Genomic DNA, 19,673 nt, shown 5'->3' with positions numbered 1-19,673 from the left:
CTTATGTATGCTTCAGGGGACGGTGGGGGGGTTCGTTGAACGACCAGTGGAACGTCTGATACAGGCCCAGGACCAGCCAGAGGAGTGGCTGCAGCAGCGCCCTGATCGCGCGCTTCCACCCTGGTGGTGAGAGCCTCCACCCTCCGATTAAGGAGGACACTCTGCTCGGTCACTAATTCTAACCGGGCCTTGAAGGCGGTTAAGATCTGCTGCAGCTCACTCAACCCGCCTCCCGCTGACGCCTGCGCTCCTGGCTCTTCCATTGGCCGTTCAAGCTGGAGTTGACGCCCCTCGGAGTCCACGACGATGGCCGAGAAATCCTGTTGGGAAGGTGTCGTAGCACGGACCCACAACAGGGGGCGCAAATGAACGGACAATGAGTAAGCCAAAAGGTAACAATTTAATGTTGTGATATTACACAACGAAACGTGTCGTAATTTCACAGTCAATAAACACCAGGTGAAGTGTGGGCAGGCTCGAAGATAGAAGACGCCCGACGAGAGAGAAGCCGCGTCCCACACGGCTTCCACCACCAACGGCCTGAAGAACACCGGAGCCGCCAAGTCCCGAGTCCCCAGGTGGCCTCTGTCTTCGACTGTCGACCCTGGTACTGCTGGCAGAAAGCAGAAATATGATGTGTGAGTGTGAGTCCGCACACTCAGTGATCTATAGTCCAGATACCGTTAGGAGGGAGCACCTCCACCTCCAAATCACACACACTCGTGCAGCTCCTGTTTGTCCCTCTTCTGGGTCTTCACAGGAATGCGACTGCACACAGAATAAAGTTAGACAGCGTATTAGTCAGCAGAGAAATTACCTTGGTTCTGGTAGTCGATTTCTCGGCGGGGAGGTGGAGTTGCAGTCCGGCTTTTATGGTAGTGATGATAACGAGTGACAGCTGGTGCAGAGGATGAGTGACAGCTGTCACTTCTTCTGGGTCTGGCGCCCTCTCGTGCTTGGAGCCCGCACTCCAAGCAGGGCGCCCTCTGGTGGTGGTGGGCCAGCAGTACCTCCTCTTCAGCGGCCCACACAACAATTTAACTGCTAAATACCAATAAAAAAAATTCAAATTCACATTTTAAATTTTCATGTTTACTCTGCTATTGATACACCTGTATGGAAACACTGTGGTACTTAAAGACACAGTAGTGTAGATCAGTTTCCTTGAGGCAAATTAAGTATTTGTGGCATTACTTGCTCTGTGACTCAAGACTGAGCTGCCGTCTGTTTCCATTAAATGTCTGGTTACCTGCAAAGAGGCTCCACAAGATCTTTGTCCAGGAAGTCATGATCTCGTTTCACAGGGGTGATGTCAATGGGGAACTGGGAATCTGAAGGAAAGAGCGCGATGAGGTGGCAGTGCTGAAATAGCATTTTGACATTCCATTAACTGTTCTATAAACAGTGTTTATGTGAACAACAACCTCACATTCTTACATGAAACACACTGAAAAGGTGGGCGAGCATCAAACACGCTCTGGCTCTGATGTTAATGAATTTGGCTACACAAGGTGCTCAGACTTGTGCAGGCATTACGTCTTACTGTGGATATGAGAATCCTCTTACATAACGTAAGACTGAATCCACCCTCTGAACTCAGAATTACACTCAACTGTGTGCATGTTTTATGAACAGAAGCAACAATCAATAATACTCAACCCACAATACTGTTTATTTTTGGAAAAATGGGCACACATTTTTTATTTTAACACATCATTAACTGTTAGATTTCACAATGAATGTCATTTTTAGTACATGACAACAAACGTCAGGAGTTGGGCTCATGTTAACGCCGGCGGACCTTATAGCGCGAGTAGGAGCGCTGCTATAAAAAGCTGTAAATTTTTACCAAGTCAACATCAAACGTCTGGCCATGACACTGGGATCTGAGGGAGTCGAACTACTTCAAGCTTTGATAAAAACTTATTTTTCCCATGACTTCACTCTTTAAGCACAGTGGACATGTTTATGTAGTGATTCCAGGCTGGAAAGGATTAGACTTAAAAGCAGCTGACGTTCCGCTTGTTTTGTGGTGTCTGGGGATCGGATTGGAGACGGCGCTCTGAGACTTCCTGAGAACTGTTGTGTAAATGAGGCTGGCTATGTGAGGCCCTGAATGCATGGTTTGTGTACAGTATAGGGGGTCGACTGTGATGTTACTCATTCGTCGTCTTCAAGAAGCCTTCACGCCGGAGCTGTGAAGGTGTTTTAATTTGCCGAAAATGAAAATGTCACTTCTTGCTTACAGCAGATCCCTTTTATCTGTGCTACAACAGTTCCAGCTTTGTGATGAATGTTTGTGGGAGTTTTACCTTCAAAGAGCTGAGCATACTGGGGAAATCCTGCTGCTCGCAGCCAGTCACACGCCTCTTTCGCCTCAATTTCTGCAACAAAAGAGAGGATGTGCTTTCTGAGCAAAAAGAGAAAGCCAACAATTTCTGCTCACTTTCATTATGACTAAATTACAACTGAAAACAAGAAAAGGTTCAGTATAATTATTCCAAGATTGCATTACTGTGATCTTTCCTGCCAGTTTGTGTGTTTGGCTCAGACCCACACATGGGACTTTACATCATGATCTGCTGTCTTTTTATACACACACCAACAAAGCAAACCGTTTCAGAAACTCTTAACAGGACAAAAAGTCATGCCATGTCGTGTGACACATAACCAGATGTTTTAATGAAAATGTAAAAAAAATAAACAGATTTCAGTCAGTAATAAATGACTTGCCGAGATCAAATTCTGAGCTTTTGTTGTGTCTACACTCAGAAGTTGACCCCAGCACAGCAGTCAGGATGACATACGGGTCCTGGCGATCTGCAGAGCGAGTCGCCTGCAGGCTCCAGAGCTGTTGGTGACAAGGACAAGAAACAGACTGTTGGCACCATTCCATTAATGCTAATAGACTTTGGTGCCACGTACTGCAGACGTGAAGGCTGACGCAGCCCCACTACAGCACGCGGTCTGCTTACACTAACAACACGACACCAAAAGGGCACCGACTACAGCACATATGACAGACACACACCAAAACACCCTCTTTTAAATATTACAATATTCATTTAAAACAAGCAACCAGACAAGGCTTAACATTTCAAAAGATTTCACTGAAATTTCATAAATAAGTAAATACATGCATGCATACATACATACATGTTAATAAACACAAACATTACAGGCAAACACAAGGAAAAGCAAAGCTTTAGCAATTATGTTTTCAAAAGAGGAACCTGAAAAATATATTTTTTAAGTACTGCATTTCACTTTTAGCTTCCGTCTCTTTGGATATTTTACAATTCAGCACAAATAAAAGGTATGGTTTTTTTTTTTTTTTAGAATCTTTATTGTCATTGTACAACAAAATTTTTCCTCTGTGTTTAACCCATTCTAACTACAGTTAGACACAATCCAACCAATAGGAGCAGTGGGCAGCCACAGTCTGGCGCCCGGGGACCAACTCCAGATGTAGAGACGCTATCTTGGTCAGGGGCCGAGAAAGAAGCAGAGCCTAAATAAGCATGTTTTTGATTGTGGGAGGAAACTGAAAGAAACCCACACATGCAACATACAAACTCCACACAGAAAGGCCGGAAAGTGATCCCATGGCCTTCTTGCTGTGAGGCACCAGTGCTAACCACAAAGCCACCGTGTCACCATGATAAATACCATGACAGGCACTGTGCCATATGATAAAGTATTCACAGACAATATGCTCAAAATTCACCTTGTCTGGAAAAAATTTATTTTTAACCATGTGGTTTAAAAATTGCAACAAAACACCAAGGTATGTACTGTTGTGAAAGTGTAGTGACACGGACCCACAACAGGGGGCGCAAATGGACGGTCAATAGATGAGCCAAAAGGTAACAATTTAATGTTGTGAAACGTGCACAACGAACATACAGACAATCTCAGAATATAATTACAGTCAAATTACAAAGGTGACGTGTGGGCAGGCTCGAGGATAGAAGACGTCTGTCCTGAGAAGAGCCGGAACCACACGATTTCCGCCCCCACAGAACCTGGTGAATACTGGAGCCGCCAAGTCCCGAATTCCCAGGTGATCACCATCCCCGACTGTCGGATCTGGTACTGCTGGCGAAGAACAAAGACAGTCAAGTGTGGGTGTGTGTACACCCAGTAACAACAGCGGTGGGAATGCCACCTCCACCTCTCACTCAATACTTGCAGCGCGTCCTCAGAGGAAAAAGAGTGCCGTATTGCACAGCCTCCACAAAAGGACCGGAACTCCTGCAAACACTCACAATAAACAGATTCTCAATATTTCCACAAAGGCTGAGGATATTACCTCCAATGAAGTATGATATCTCGGCGATGAGGTGGAGATGACGTCTGGTCTTTATGGAGTGCGATGATGAAGAATGTGTGACAGCTATCAGGAATTAATGAGTGACAGCTGTCACTCCCGGCTGTGTCCGTGGCGGCAGCGCCCTCTCGTGCCTGAAGCCCGCACTTCAGGCAGGGCGCCCTTTGGTGGTGGGCCAGCAGTACATCCTCTTCTGGCGGCCCACACAACATGTACATACTGAAACTTAAGTTTTAGCTGCTATGTTACATCAACAGCAACAACAGCAGCAGCAACAACAGCAAGAACAACAACAAATTCAAATAAATAAAAGTCATAAATCAGAAACATGACAACAGACACAAATAATAAACATAGACCACCAGAGGTCACTGGGAAGAATTACGGATAAAATGTGGACATATTTCACATGGTTGTCTGCTGGACAGAGGTCAGACTACACTCACACAGCTCTGTCAGTTACCAGTGCTCATGTAACAGTCACATTTTTATTTGGTGTGCCAAGATGAGTTGGGAAATCAGCATTTTATCACAGCTTTATTAAATGTATTAGGTCCTAGTTGAAAGTCAGAAGTTCTGCGTTGCCAGTTTCCAACAAATGCAGCATGAAGTTTGAACCTTGTACGCTTTCTTCCTTCTTCATATTGCCTGTGATATCTTATGAAGCAAAGCCACTATATTTACCATGAAATCCCCTCAAAATAAATACTTTACCAGCAATAAAATTAGCTGCAATTTTGCAGTTATATATAAGAAATAAGGGTACTTTACAAAAACTATACTTAAATACAAAGTAAATTTTGTGGACAATCAAAAGGGACTACAGCTATAGTGTTAAACCTGACACAGCAGAGTTGCAATTAACACTTTAAATAAGATAAAAACTAATCCCCAACAACATAAAACTATGCAGTTATACACTCCTGCATTTTTTTCCCAAGGAATCCACCAGTCAGATTGTGATACTGAATATAAATCTAATATCAGTGCTTCCTTTATTATCCCTCAGCACGGAGTAGAACAGAAAGGTAACAAGAGGTATGTGTGTCTATATGAAACCTACAAGATGACATAATTAGTGAAGTGAATAAGAACTTTGCCAGGATTTCAGTTCTATTCTGTCAGTCACTTGCAATCTAGTAACAAATGCATTTGAAGGCCTTTGTGCATGCACTTTTGACAGCGTGATGCCCGGAATCTGACTCTAATCATGGTGTCTGCAGCAGCAATTAATTACCAGCTACAGCACTAAAGAAATTTGATGAAGTGCACATCTGAAATGTTGCATAATGAAAAGGCGACAGGATGCTTTAATTTCAAAAAGTCCTGACAAAGCAATGACACAACACAACGCTCAACACAAACTGCATCCCATCCCATCACACATCCCGGGTCCGTTCCAGCCCGTCTGTGCCTGTCACGCTGCAGCCGAAACATGAGCCACGCTCATTCGTCATGCAACACTGCATAATTACAGCAACTGCACACTGGCAATGAAGATAATTGTTCCTTTAGTTTATTTTTTTGACTGCTGATCCAGGACTCACCTCTGCTGCTGCACGTCTGTGTCACAGAGGAATCAATGAAAAGTGACTTTGGTTTCCAGACTGCTCAACTGAATAAATATTAACAGTTCTCTGCGTCCTTGAATGAGATAAACGTGCACTGTTTACCCCTTCTTGACCATTGGTTGAGTCAACATGTGTGCACTGCCAACAGCTTCTGCTCTGTTCCCACCTGGATCGCCACAGGCTGCCCTCCCAAATGGATAATATCAGGCCTGTTTTATTCTATTGGGAGAGAGCTGCCAGTTCCTCTTTGTGTCCCACAACCGCAAGTTGGACCACTGGGAGCAAGTATGTAACATGAGCTGGGAATTCCTCTCTTTTGGCATTCTGTAACGCGACCCCAAGACTTTCTGTCCTCTCATCCTCTCTCAAAGGAAGTCTCTTGCAGATAAAAGACTGGGTGGGCATGGTGCCAAAGAATGAAAACTTGTGTTTACCCTCCAGAAGGCAATAGCTTCAAACTGTGTATAGTATAAAATTACAGTTTCACAAAGTGTTGAATGGATGCGGCGCAGTCACTCAGCTCAAGCAACTGTGGTGAGGTTTGCTCGTTCCCTTACAACTCACACGATGTGACGTTTGCTATCAAGAACACGAGTTATGCAACTCAAAGCCGAGATATGACATGTAACAATATGCTGCAGGCAGGGGAAAAAATACAGCGGGTAGGCACCGCCAAAATTATGACATTCAAAAATGCTGTAAATCTTAAAACTGTTGAAGAGCTTAATCAACATTTTTGACAAGCAGACCCAAGATCATCTCACACTATTCTGCAAAATAAAAAAAAAATATTAAACTCAAAAGATTTTTTTTCTTTTGTCAACGTCACACAGCCCCAGCGCTACAAAATCCTCAAAATTCACTTGAACACACCATGTATTCCTGATGAGAAATCATTGTGGACTTACGCGATGTCTTCATCATGGAGGCAGACCGTTCATTTATACTTCCAAGTCAGAAAGTCGTCTCTCCACATATCACAGCATCTTCAAACATTCCCTCTTTTCCTTTCTGCTTTCTCTTTCCATCTGACCCTCGACAACCACGTGTCTGTCTCTTCTCTCCTCCTACACCCACTCCTTTTTCTTACTTCCTCTCTCTCTCCTCGTTCCCTACCCAGCTCTGCCCAGGACAACTCTTTTATACCGCACTCAGTACAACAGATGGAACTCAGACAAACAGCGAGTGTTGCTTCTGTGGATTCCTATAACAACATCGTGGAAAAGTCAACATTTTTATATATTCCTCTTGTTCAGATCCCAGGTCAATTTTTTTAAGCCTTCCAGCACTGAATCTCCAAATGTTTTACAGTAAATGTGAGAAAAGTTTCATTTAAATAAACACAGGGAAGTGGTCTTTTTTTAGAAAGAGAAAGCGAGAGAGAGAGAGAGAGAGAGAGAGAGAGAGACCATCTCCAGATGTTAACAAAATGGAAAAAACGTGGGCAGCTGAAGTGGGTAAAAACCATGACTTAAACTGTCAGTCATCGGCAGCGGTGAATCACACGGGGGCACGCCGCTCACAAGAGTCTGTGCGAACATAACCGGAATGATAAATGTGTCTGTTTCACCTCCATCTCACCTGTCTTGTGTGAAGAACAGAACAAAGGCGATGAATAAAAGCGAATGTGTGTGATCCTCGTCATGTCAGACAGCAGACATGGTGTTGATCAAATGTCACAAAACAAAGCACAATTATTCCATGAACACCTGTATACAGTAAAACTCGCATATAATGGATTCAGGTGGATCAGTGAATTTTCTCTGTTAAAATGAAATCCATTATATGTATAAAATGGAAAAAATCCACTACATGTATAAAACGGACCAAATACGTTATAAATATGTAATAGATTAGTTACAGTAAGGAATGCTCTATGGGGAATGCCCAGCACCAATTAGGCTTACGCATTTCACTGATTAAATGTTTGACCTTAAATAGGGACCTGCCTCATTTTATGACAGTGTCAAAACTTCATCTGAAAAAATAAACGCCTGCCGTAAATAAGCTCCGGTCATTATGTGCATTAAAAAAGGATTACATTTGGTCGAGTCACTCTTTTTCTCTAAGTCCATTGCAGAGTGGTACCTTAAAATTCTAAAGCCTGATTTATGCTCTACATCTCTGTAACTCCATGGCCAACCAATAACATCGACATGCTCGTGACCCTTTTAAATTTCCTCTGTCGCGTATTGATGCAATTTACAGCAGGAACAGCGCTTTTTCTGGATTAAATTGTCCCTCAATGAGCTCCAATTTTTAATACAATCATTAACCTCCAAACCAACGGAATGATGAATTGTGGGTCATTTGAGCATCTTTGTAGTTTTCAGACTCCGTGTTGTAAAGTTGGTCATATTTCTGGACTTTTCTGCCAAATGTATTTGATCCATGATATAAATGTAATAATCAGTGTGTGCACTGCAAATCTTTTAAAATATAATGGGAGAGGAATGAGGGAAACCGTAAAAGTGACTAATCACAGCCCTTGCAGTCGCCGACATTTTACCTGGGCTACGGAGAGGGATCTGATCTAAAGCGGTTTGCTTCGTCACACCCAGGGATATGTGTGAAACTTAACACCATATTACAGTGCAGGTGACAAGCAGCATTTTGTTAATAATTGCCATAAAGGCCTGTCTTCTTTAAGTGCCGTTGTGGCAGACCGAAAGGTTCGCCCCTAAAAATTGGTCCGCCCTGCCTCCACTGCGCATGGATCATTTCAGAGCTCAGCCGCTCGTCTGACACATAGCTTCTTCACCCAAAGTGATCAAATGGATTAATGGGATTATTATCCATCAGATGACAAAGTAAAAAATCTTAAATCATTCTAAAGTCAGTTTTAAGCAGAAATGAGGCCGTTTTAAGCAGAAAAGATGCGATACTCTGTGACGCTTTGAAATGACGATGCGCAGTGAAAGCATCAGCTAGCAGCTCGTGTAGCTGTGGTGCTCTGATTGCTTCCTCTGTCGTTTATGATGAAATAATGATGAATTTATGTGAAAATAATTGTTGTACAAAACCTTCAGATATCGGTCCCTGAGACAGATGATGACTGGAGTGCAGTTTTAAGCAGAAACAAGGTGATAATCCGTGAACCGCGGCTAATGACACATGCGCAGTGAAGGCAGGACTGATTTTTAGGGGGGACCGTTCAGTCGGTGACACTGGGTCTGAGCACTGTTTGAAAAAAATAAATTCCCAGGCTTTTAATCAAGGAAATACGGCACCCACTTTACTCAAATCAGCAAGTGTCAGTGCTGAACTTCATTTTGTACCTCTGTTGCAGCTGAGAACATCTAGACTGCTCTGTCCGGTATATGCAAGGGTTTTTTAATGGAAATACATTGTAATGGGACAGGAGGTTTTGTCCAAAGTGAGCGAAAATCCGTTATACAAATCCCTTATACAAAATCCGTTATAAAAAATCCAGTATATAAGGAAAACCATACAAAGACATTTTGAGTGTTCGGTTTATATGATGATAGTTTAGGTGAGTTTTACTGTACAAAATAAATACAAAGTAAACATGACTGAAGTTAATGAGCGAATAGTTCTGCTAAAGTCCAAAATGACATACTATATATCAAATGAAGGAAAGAAATTATTCACATCTGGATCACTCTAACGAGCCAATTTTTTGTTCAATTTCCCAAAACACACAAACACATAAAAACTAGAGCACCACACTAGCAGAGCGCAAACCTCCGCCAACATGAGTTTCCAATTCCACAAACTTTTACCTTGGTAAAATTTTTCAAGGTCAAAGTCCTGTTAAATGTGGCTTTTCATAAGCTAAATTAGATGTGATCAAATGTCAGGAGTATGTATTTAGTTTATGCACTTGAATAGACGTTTTTGTGGTGTTGTCAGGTTTTTCTTACTCAACTTTTTTGGTTTCTGATTTTTTTCTTCAGATAATTTTCACAGAACATTGGTTTTGTTCAATGCACAATTTGTCATTGCTTTGTGGAACTTGCTTTGGAACCTCCATCCAATTTTGGTAGTGTAGGTAAATCCATAACAGCAAAATCAGCGTGATTGAGGCACTTTTGATTGAGATGTAATGCAAAATGTACACCAAATGGGCTTTTCAATATTAAATTCAAATATCCACAAAATTCATAATCCGGTGTCGCCGACCAAACGCTCCCCCGCATCAACAGCGATTCACCAATTATCACCTTGTTTCCGCTTCAAACTTCACTCCAGTCATCATCTATCTCAGCGACAGATATCTGAAACTTTTGTACAGCAATTATTTCCACATAAATTCAGAATGATTTCATAATAAAAGATGGGGGAAGCAATCAGAGCACCACAGCAGCATGTCTCCACCTCACTTTCAAATATGAGACTGACTGGGGCCATGTCTGATTAAGATATAATGTAAAATATACATTAAATGGGATTTTCAATGTTAAAATTAAATGGCCACAAAATCTGTAATCTGGCTCAGATCCAGATCAAACTTTGTCTGTTAATAAAGGATACCACCCTACATAACGCAAATATGAAAGAAAATTGATCTTTTTCGACAGAGTTATGAATTTTTGAAAATTTGTTCGACATTAAAGGATAGGGATTTTTCCAATTTTCTAAGATTTTTCCTGACTTTGCCCTTTGACCTATGAGCTTGAAAATTTATTCAGTTCTTGCCTATCAGAATATAAATCCTCTGCAAACATTTCATAATGATATATGAAAAATTGTGGGTTATAGGCTGTTCACAAACAGACAAACCAACAAACAGGGACGAAAACATAACCTCCACCAAACTTTGTTGATGGAGGCAATGATGGATGAGGAAAATCTATTAGTTTAAATGTGGCTATGATGACTAAAGTGGTTTCAGGTTTTGGCCTGACACCCTCATGATGTAAAAACATCAAGTCTATTCCCAGATTCCTATAGAGTGAATAGAATTCCAGATGTAGTCCATTTCTTCTTTGCTGCTTTGCCATGTGACATTTCTGTCATTTCCTCTTGTAAAATGCAACTCTTTGACCTAGTGGAGCTGGAATGGGTATAAAAAGCTGCGGGCAGAGACAGACTGACGTGGGATGTCCACTTTAGCCACCTTAACAAGCCACTTCACAATAAACACACTTAACACACGTCAGAGCTTTGTATTCGCTGCTGTACAGACCATTTGCAATCACTGACTGCAGAAAGACTTTAAGATATACATTTGCCCATTCCTCTTACAACACTGGGTCACTGAATGAATCAGACAAGCAGAGTATTTTCATAACCTATGCTGAAAATGTCTGCATGAAAAACACCTGGACAAAGAGAGAGCAAGCCAGCGATATGAAAAACAAAACAAAAAGAATTCAAGAGTGGTGGCTGGTGGAGGAGAGGTGTCGTCATGCTGGGAGGCGTGAAGCAAAGATCTTCCCTTTATGATGCTAACTGAACACAGACACCCACTCACAGTGAGCAGTCGGCCTTTACTGTAAAAGTAAAGACGAGACAGACAGGCAGGGAAAACACACGGCCCTCTTTTAGTCTGCACAAAACCACAACAACTGATGTCTCATGCCCGAAACAGCCAAACATTTCCTTCTGAAGAACAGATCTCAATTGTGTCCTGGCGAGCAAACAGGAAGTGTAAATAAGGCAAGTGATTGCCACAACGTGACTGCGTTGAGCACAGCCTTCAGAGACACTAGCGGCAAGTGACATCCGTTTTCATTTGAAGGATGATGCTAGCAATGCGCAAAATGGATTATTAATGTGGCGCACTATAAGTCATTCACCCAAAGGCGTGGGAATAATACCTTCCTAAATTAAAGTGCAGTGTTTAATTACCAGTCCAACATTTCATCCAGACATTCAACAGGTGACTACCTCAGCAAACACGCTGCATTCACCACCATGACAGGAGGTGCCACTCATTCCAATGCATGGCTTCTCGTCAGCTAAACACAACACCACGATGAGACAAAGGACAAATGTTAGACTGTCTACAAGGGTGAGTGACACTCTGCTATGTGGACTTTATTCTTGACACAGACTGACACCAGAGCTGGCTGCTCCGCAGGCTGAGTAATTACAGAGCGCCGTGTTGAATCACCCGTGGACTTCCAGTCTCTTCATTTGATCCCGCGAGGAACACGGGGAAACTGTCGTCACCTTGCACTCAACATGGTACAGTCAGCTCCAGGCTGCGTCACTAAGACACTCAGTAAAATGTCCTCAAATACAAATGAATTGGCAAATCCTAAGGCTGTATTATCCCTGTAGTCCACAGTGACCTGGTGAGAGATCCTCTCAGTGGACTACAAGTCTCCATTAACAAGTCGACACACAGTGCAGATGTTTCTGTGTAGGCTCTCAGTTTTTCGGGTGGTTTCCATAGTAGAGAAGCTTGAATCTTCGACTGGACTGGGTTGCTTGACATGAGGACGTTTCGCTTCAAATCACAGAAGCTTCCTCAGCTAAAATTCTTGCTCTGGTAGTCTGACTTCTGTCTTGACTCTTGTAGAGAAGAATAAACCAGAAGCCAACAAAAGCTGGAGTTTTTAACCTAACCCGACCCCTCCTACTGAGAGGCCAACTGCTATAGGCTAGTGACTAAACAATAGCTCTAATTAGCACCTATTGTGCTCTAGTTAGCACTCTCCTAATGATGGGATGGAAGCCTCCCCTGATGGCTCCCTTGACGACTCTCCTGATGACGTGAATGACTCATTACCATGAACAAAAGACTGCAACTGCTTTGACCTGAGTACCCCATTGTAAACAGGGGACAAAGCGTGTCTGAGACCCGCCCCCCGGTTAAGGCTGGGTTTCAACTGTTTTACAAAGAATGCTTCCTTGACACCTCTCTCAAACCATTTCTTCTCTCTGGCTAAGATTTTAACTTCCTTGTCCTCAAACGTGTAGTTAGTGTCTTTCAGGTGGAGATGAACTGCAGACTGAGGTCCACTGGCGACCTCTCTGCGGTGCTGGTATAGCCTCTTGTTTAAAGGTTGCTTAGTCTCACCTATGTAGTGTTCATTACAGTTTTCCTGACATCTAATATAATACACTACATTGCTCTGTTTGTAACTAGGGATCCTGTCCTTAGGGTGAACTAATTTCTGTTTCAAGGTGTTAACCGGTTTAAAGTAAACTGGGATTTTGTGCTGTCTGAAGATCCTCTGTAGTTTTTCCCCTACTCCTGCTAAATAAGGGAGAGACAATCCTCTTCTTCTTGTCTCCGTCTCCTGTCTATCTGGTCTCTTTGTTTTCTGGGACTTCTGCACTTTGCTAAAGAACTTGTACGGAAAGCCCTCACAGTATGTGGGTACCCATGATGGTCCCTGGACAAAGTCACTACAGACTGTGATTGTCAGCTACCAAAAATATGTTTTTAATGGAAACAGATTGCAATGGCGTATTATTATCCAGAAGTCCCACAGACCTGAGTTACATACATTTTGCCAAATTTTCTAAAAGCATAATATCTTTAGCATTTTTGGAAATAAGGAAAAATACATTAAAGGTATTAAAAATTGATTTACAAAATAATGTTTTCAACATGCATGAGCAGGAAACATTGACATTTAAATAAAACAGCTCATAGCCAAATAATATTTTTTACTGGTCACTTCACAACTTGCAATTCAAACATTATCAGACATGTTTTAAACAAACATGCTGAACATGAGATGAATAGTCACACGTTACAGTAGAACATCAACTCGATTTCACATTTCCAGAATGAACATTTGTCCAGGGTTTACTGTTTCGCTCAGGCCTCATTTGAGGATGACTTCATGTCACAGTTGAACAGTGTTTGGTTGGAAATGTTACCATAATAACATATTTCTTCCTTTCTGATTCCTTTAATTTCAGCTGCTCAATTCATGTTTGCAGTGAGGCATGATATTATAATTATTCAGGGTAAAACATGTACATTGTACACAATATAACACCTGGATACAATCATTTCAGTATGTAAAATGCAACATTCTCATTCTGGTAAAAAAAAAAAAAAAAAAAAACTTGCAGTGCTCTCCACTAAACAGTTGGTGGCAGTAGTGCACCGAGTTGGGTTAAAACCCGCTGTTTAACAAAGAAGAAGAAGACGACGACGACGACGACGACTTAGCTAACTAACAGTGCCGCATGCGCTGTTCTCTTTTGGCAAATAAAAGTTTATGTTCAAGATGTTAATTTGCCTGTTCAGTCTCTATACTACAATTAAGAGACCACTGAGAGCAGAAGAGGAGACTAACGCTGGAAGATCATTGACTGGATCACAGAAAACCAACACAACCACGAGTTAGCAGCTAGCTTCAAATGGCGAGGCCTTCCTACAGTCATCACGAGGTAATGGAATCTGATGTGAGCACAAACCCATTTTAGACAGAAAAGACAAATCTTGCTTGAAGCTTGATTATGCCAGACATGGACTAATGGAAACCAAACCAACACATTTTTGACTAGCATGGAGCTAATGTTAGCCACAGAGAGGCACAGGCCTAATTCATATTTTGTCCATGTTTTAATTTATTCTGATATTACGCCAGAAGCCTAAAGGTGTCAATAAGGTGTGTCTCACTTCCAAGGACATGCAGGTTGGGTGAATTGGAAACTTTATAATTGTCCAGGTCTCACTTATAAAAGAGGTCTCGATCTCAAAGGGACTAATTTGCTTAAATAAATGCTAAATTTAAAATATACATAACTTTTTATGACCATGACTAAAATACATACTCTGTCTTTTATTAGGTGTTGATGCAATTAAAGTTTAAGTAATGTCAGTGCCCAGAAAGAGACTTTATAAAGATAAGTTTGATAATATTTTCGGATTATTGTTTGTCCCCCCCACAGCAACCATGCCGGCTGCCTTGAGAGTTGTTGAATCAGTGAATCCTCCATCTGATCAGTCGGTTGAGTGTGTGCCTGCAGTTGATTCACATCAGCCCGATCCTTATCCCGAGGTTTGTATTATAATGGTTAAATAAGATTGTTCAGTGTCTTGTGCCAGAAGATTCTAAAAATTCACATTCAGCAAGCAAAATATTCAAAATTTCTGGCAAGAAATATTCTGTTCTATTTGGGATATAATTTGAAAATACAGTAAACTGCCAGTAATGAAGTTGTGTATATACTAACTTTCCTTATTTAAAGAAATAATTTACAGGCCATGTTACTTAATTAACATGTTTATTTATTGCTGATATAAAGTTACAGAATTCCTTTTAGAAAAACTCAATTTCTATGTCCCTTGCATAATGTTTCATTTGCATAGTGTGTGCATACTGTCTATGGTACCATATACGAGGTCTGTCAATAAAGTATAGGTCCTTTTTATTTTTTCAAAAACTATATGGATTTCATTCATATGTTTTTACGTCAGACATGCTTGAACCCTCGTGCGCATGCGTGAGTTTTTCCACGCCTGTCGGTGACGTCATTCGCCTTTGAGCACTCCTTGTGGGAGGAGTCGTCCAGCCCCTCGTCGGAATTCCTTTGTCTGAGAAGTTGCTGAGAGACTGGCGCTTTGTTTGATCAAAATTTTTTCTAAACCTGTGAGACACATCGAAGTGGACACGGTTCGAAAAATTAAGCTGGTTTTCGGTGAAAATGTTAACAGCTGATGAGAGATTTTGAGGTGATACTGTCGCTTTAAGGACTTCCCACGGTGCGAGACGTCGCGCAGCGCTCTCAGGCACCGTTGTCAGCCTGTTTCAAGCTGAAAACCTCCACATTTCAGGCTCTATTGATCCAGGACGTCGTGAGAGAACAGAGAAGTTTCAGAAGAAGTCGGTTTCAGCATTTTATCCGGATATTCCACTGTTAAAGATTTTTTTTAATGCAAGATGTGCGGACGGATTGCAGCGTCGGCTCGCAGCCGCTGCGATGCTCCGCCACAGGAAAAACACCTCCGTTGGAAGCCTTAAGGACAAGTTGGAACATGTCCATCTGTTAAACAATTTCTCATATAATCACTCCACTGAAAGCCATCAAAAGCCGCCTGGATTTTACAAATGGTTATCAACACAGAGGTGTTTTTCCTGTGCTGCCGCACCGCGCCGGCTGCGTCCCGACGCGCGGACCCGTCCGCACGTCTTTCATTAAAAAAATCTCCTTTACAAGTGGAATATCCGGATAAAATGCTGAAACCGACTTCTTCTGACAGCCCTCGTACTTGAAACAGAAGGACTTCTATGCTATACTACTGAGGTTTACCACCTTATCTGGTGTGGGAAACGTGATCTGTCCAAACAACAACAAAAAAATTTTTTTTGAGATTCTTTTGGTGGGTAAACAGATTTTTCAAGTTTTTTTTTTTTCAAGTTTTTTTTTTTTTTTTTTCTCCTCCATGGCTCACTTTCATCACTCAGAGTGGTGGCCAGGTGCTTAATGCGCTTGGTTTCAGTGCAGAAGGTTCTGGGTTCAAATCCCACCCCTGCCACCTTTCTCCATGTAATGTGGAGTTGCATCAGGAAGGGCATCCGGCATAAAACCTGTGCCAATTCAACATGCAGATCCACCTCAGATTTTCTGTGGCGACCCCGAGTGCAAACAAGGGAGCAGCCGAAGGGACTTACTTACCTACTTACTTTCATCACTCAGTTCATTCACAGATTTGTCCGTGCTCATGATGAAAGATCAACAGCATTGGTTTAATCATTTGTGAAGCATAGGATTTAATGTAAAGTGGGAACTTCTGTATTAAGGTTGTAACATGTGGATCTATATACATTTTGTGTTCCAGGAGAAGCAGAATGACATCATTCACAGTATCAAACAGTTGAATGACAAAGTTGATGCACTGCATCCTTGGACCGTCCCTGAAAGTGTCAGTTCCCAGACATACCAGGAGAGAGAACAATATGGACACTGCTGAGATGATCATCTGAAGAATGGCCAGCTCTAAACCAGAAGTGTGTGCTTGAACCAATTCCAAGCAGTGCCTGGAAGTAATGGGCCTACCAGTAAAGTCACTCGAAGAAGTGAGTTAATGTGTTTTCTGTTTGTTAGATCGTCATCACTTTAATAATGTTTTGCTTTTTTACACAGTATGTTATGAAACATGCTGTATTTATGGAAATACGGTAACTAAAAGGCCTTTCACATTGCATGCTTTATATGCATCAGGCAACGCGTCGCGTCAGTGCCTCTCACACCCCCGACGTGTTGCATGTGGAAAGGGGGCGGAGACGTTCGCTCAGATATTTTTTTTCTTTCTTTCTCCAAAGGAAAGCTGAGTGATCACCATGTTGTATGTGTGTCGATGAACCACGAAAAAGCTTTAATACAGCAATCAAATTAATTTTGAGGTTTAAAAAAAACATTTGCAAGGATTTTTCTTCAGAAAACTGCTCTGTATAAATGAGCAGTCCTGTGACACCTTCCTGTTTTGTAGAGATCAGTGGTTTCTGCCACTAGTCTTCCATGTTTGGACCCGACACGTTGTTTCTACTGGACAGTGCGAAGCTTTGTCACAGTTCAGAGCGGCAAAAGTTGGTTTGGGTTGAACTTTGACCACGTCAGCCTGTTGACAAGCAGGAATGCGCACACTCCCAGCAGAAGTGTTGGTTTAGCTCGGCTTTTGACGTGACGCTTCAGACGCCTCTAAAAAGCAACGCGTTTCATTGAAAATAATGCTTTTTAGACCGATTTGTGGTGCCTCTGATGCTTCCAAAGCATGTGGTGTGAAAGGCCCTTTACACAAATAACAGTGGGTACAGAGGATTAATCATTTTTGTCTGATCTGCTTTCACCTGTGTGGTATACCTAATTGATAACTAAATTGAGAAAATTCTGGAAGCAATATAAACAGCTTGTTAAAAATATAGGGCCTGTCCAATAAGGTGTTGAGTTGAATACCAGTTATGACCATGTAGCTCAAATTATACAGTATCTGAACAGGAAAATATATATAATTGCTTATGACTCACAAAGTCAACTTGCAGCTCAAGAGTGCTAATGACAGACTTGATGGTGAGGACAAGGGAACCAGGCACCAGAGGAATGCCCTAATCAATACCTTAACTGCATATACCCCTGGAATGGAACAAGGGAAGGATACAGTAACAATCATTGTCAGGGGCTGCTTGAACGCTACAGCTCCTGTTTATCTTTGGCAGCCAGGACAAGTCAACTAACCCAACTGTCAAAGGCTGCCTTGCCAGGGACGTGACACAAATTTAGAGTTGTCATGGCGGCTGCAATAAATATCACATCAATCGACAGTACTACCATCATTTCTACAATTGTGCCATAATCTGAAGATGTCCTATCCAAGCAGAATCAAAGAAGTATAGACGGGACCATCCTGAACTTTTTCCTGACCCAGATTACAGGTTTGAAAAACTAACAATCTTGCAAATCTGTTTTTTTTTGGCTGGGTGGTGACAGCCAGTCACAGTAGAGAGGCACCGTGACATCTGGTCTCTCTTTGGCTGCGAATCCAACATGGCAGAATCTGCTCCAAAACAGCTTCATTTCTGTGTAAATCTAACATGCCTATCATATATTATGTAAAAGCTACTGAAAAAAACACTTTGAAAACTGAAAACACTGTTTTCACAACCTGATAACACCTCTGCAGTGATTTACATTTTCTTTCACCAAAACAGATCAAATCCAGGCTTGCATCTCAGATGTATCTTCTGGCAATTTGTAGCTAAAGTTTCAGGTCTTCTTTTTAAGAAAATCCTCCTCTATACCACTTCATCATGAAGATGGATAACTGGTGATACAAAATGCAACGCTTGCACTGTGCATAATTTCTCCAATCACAGCCACGTAAGCCTATAACTTCTTCTGGGTTGTCTGGGTGTCTTGGTGGCTTTCCTCACTCTTCTTCTTCTTGCACAGTCACTCAGTTTTTCAGAACTGTCCATACAGATTTACCATAGAGTGCCATATTGTTTGTATTTCTTCATAATTGATGTAAATAAAGTCCAAAACATTCAGTGGCAGCTTTACCCTCAGAGAGCCTCATCCACAACCACCACAAAAGACAGGCACTACATGGTATTAAGAAGAGGGGTATGTAAACTTTTGATCAGGTTCATTTGGGTAGTTTGTGTTGTCATTATGATTTGAAAAGAGTAAACACTGTTGTTTGCCGGTAAATGGCTTCACCCAACCATGAACCATGAGCGAAAAAAAGGTTTTTGTGTTATCGTTCATATTCTCTGAAAAATGGCCAAAAAAAAAAAAAAACTAAACTCTGTCAGGGTATGTAAACTTTTGGCCCCACCTGTATACATATAGATACCAATTAAATAATTATTAAGAAGACTGCACATACGGCTGAGGGTATTTTATATGATATGAGGATGTTTATATTCTATAATATCAAAGCTTATGGGCAGATTAGTAGCATCTTTTAATTTGCATTGTATGTGGAATATTTTTGATAAAATGTAATTTTACTTCCAGAGAAACATTTTATCTGGGGATCAAACATTAATTTAAATTAATAATTCTGTATTATTTCTGTATATTTTTTCATCATGTGAATTTCCTCAGGAAATTTATTGATTGTAATATGTTTGTGTTAAACTGTTCAGTTTCGCTCTTAAAAATGATGTGTGTTCAGTTGCATTGTCGTATTTGACTAATGTCATACTGAGTCTTCAAATCTATGTGATTAAAAACTTCCATAGGAATTTTCTCAGGGAATTTATTGATAGTAATGTTTGTGTTAAAACTGTCCACAGTTTTGCTCTTAAATATGATTTTTATTAATTGTATGTAGATGTCTAAAAGATTGTTGTAGTTTTTGTTTCAAGCGGTGATTTATGTTTAAGTTGAAT

At 41.4% G+C, this 19,673-nt stretch overlaps 1 protein-coding gene across 7 annotated transcripts in view; it reads right to left on the bottom strand.

Moving 5' to 3' along the window:
* Nucleotides 1–19,673, bottom strand: part of stard13b (StAR-related lipid transfer (START) domain containing 13b) — a 242,541-nt gene that overhangs the window by 28,203 nt on the left and 194,665 nt on the right. For 6 of the 7 annotated variants that reach the window (XM_034168385.1, XM_034168386.1, XM_034168387.1 and 3 more), the window contains 2 exons: nt 2,313–2,384; nt 1,250–1,331 (listed from right to left, as the gene is read on the bottom strand). In XM_034168385.1, coding sequence (XP_034024276.1) covers nt 1,250–1,331; nt 2,313–2,384 — 154 coding nt within the window. Of the gene's footprint in view, nt 1–1,249; nt 1,332–2,312; nt 2,385–6,809; nt 6,955–19,673 lie in introns of those variants that run through there. The other variant, XM_034168391.1, reaches the window with a different exon arrangement.

This window comes from Thalassophryne amazonica, chromosome 4 (genome assembly GCF_902500255.1).
Source record: "Thalassophryne amazonica chromosome 4, fThaAma1.1, whole genome shotgun sequence".
In the NCBI taxonomy this organism is placed as follows: Eukaryota; Metazoa; Chordata; class Actinopteri; order Batrachoidiformes; family Batrachoididae; genus Thalassophryne; species Thalassophryne amazonica.
This window is presented reverse-complemented; position numbering and strand designations above follow the sequence as displayed.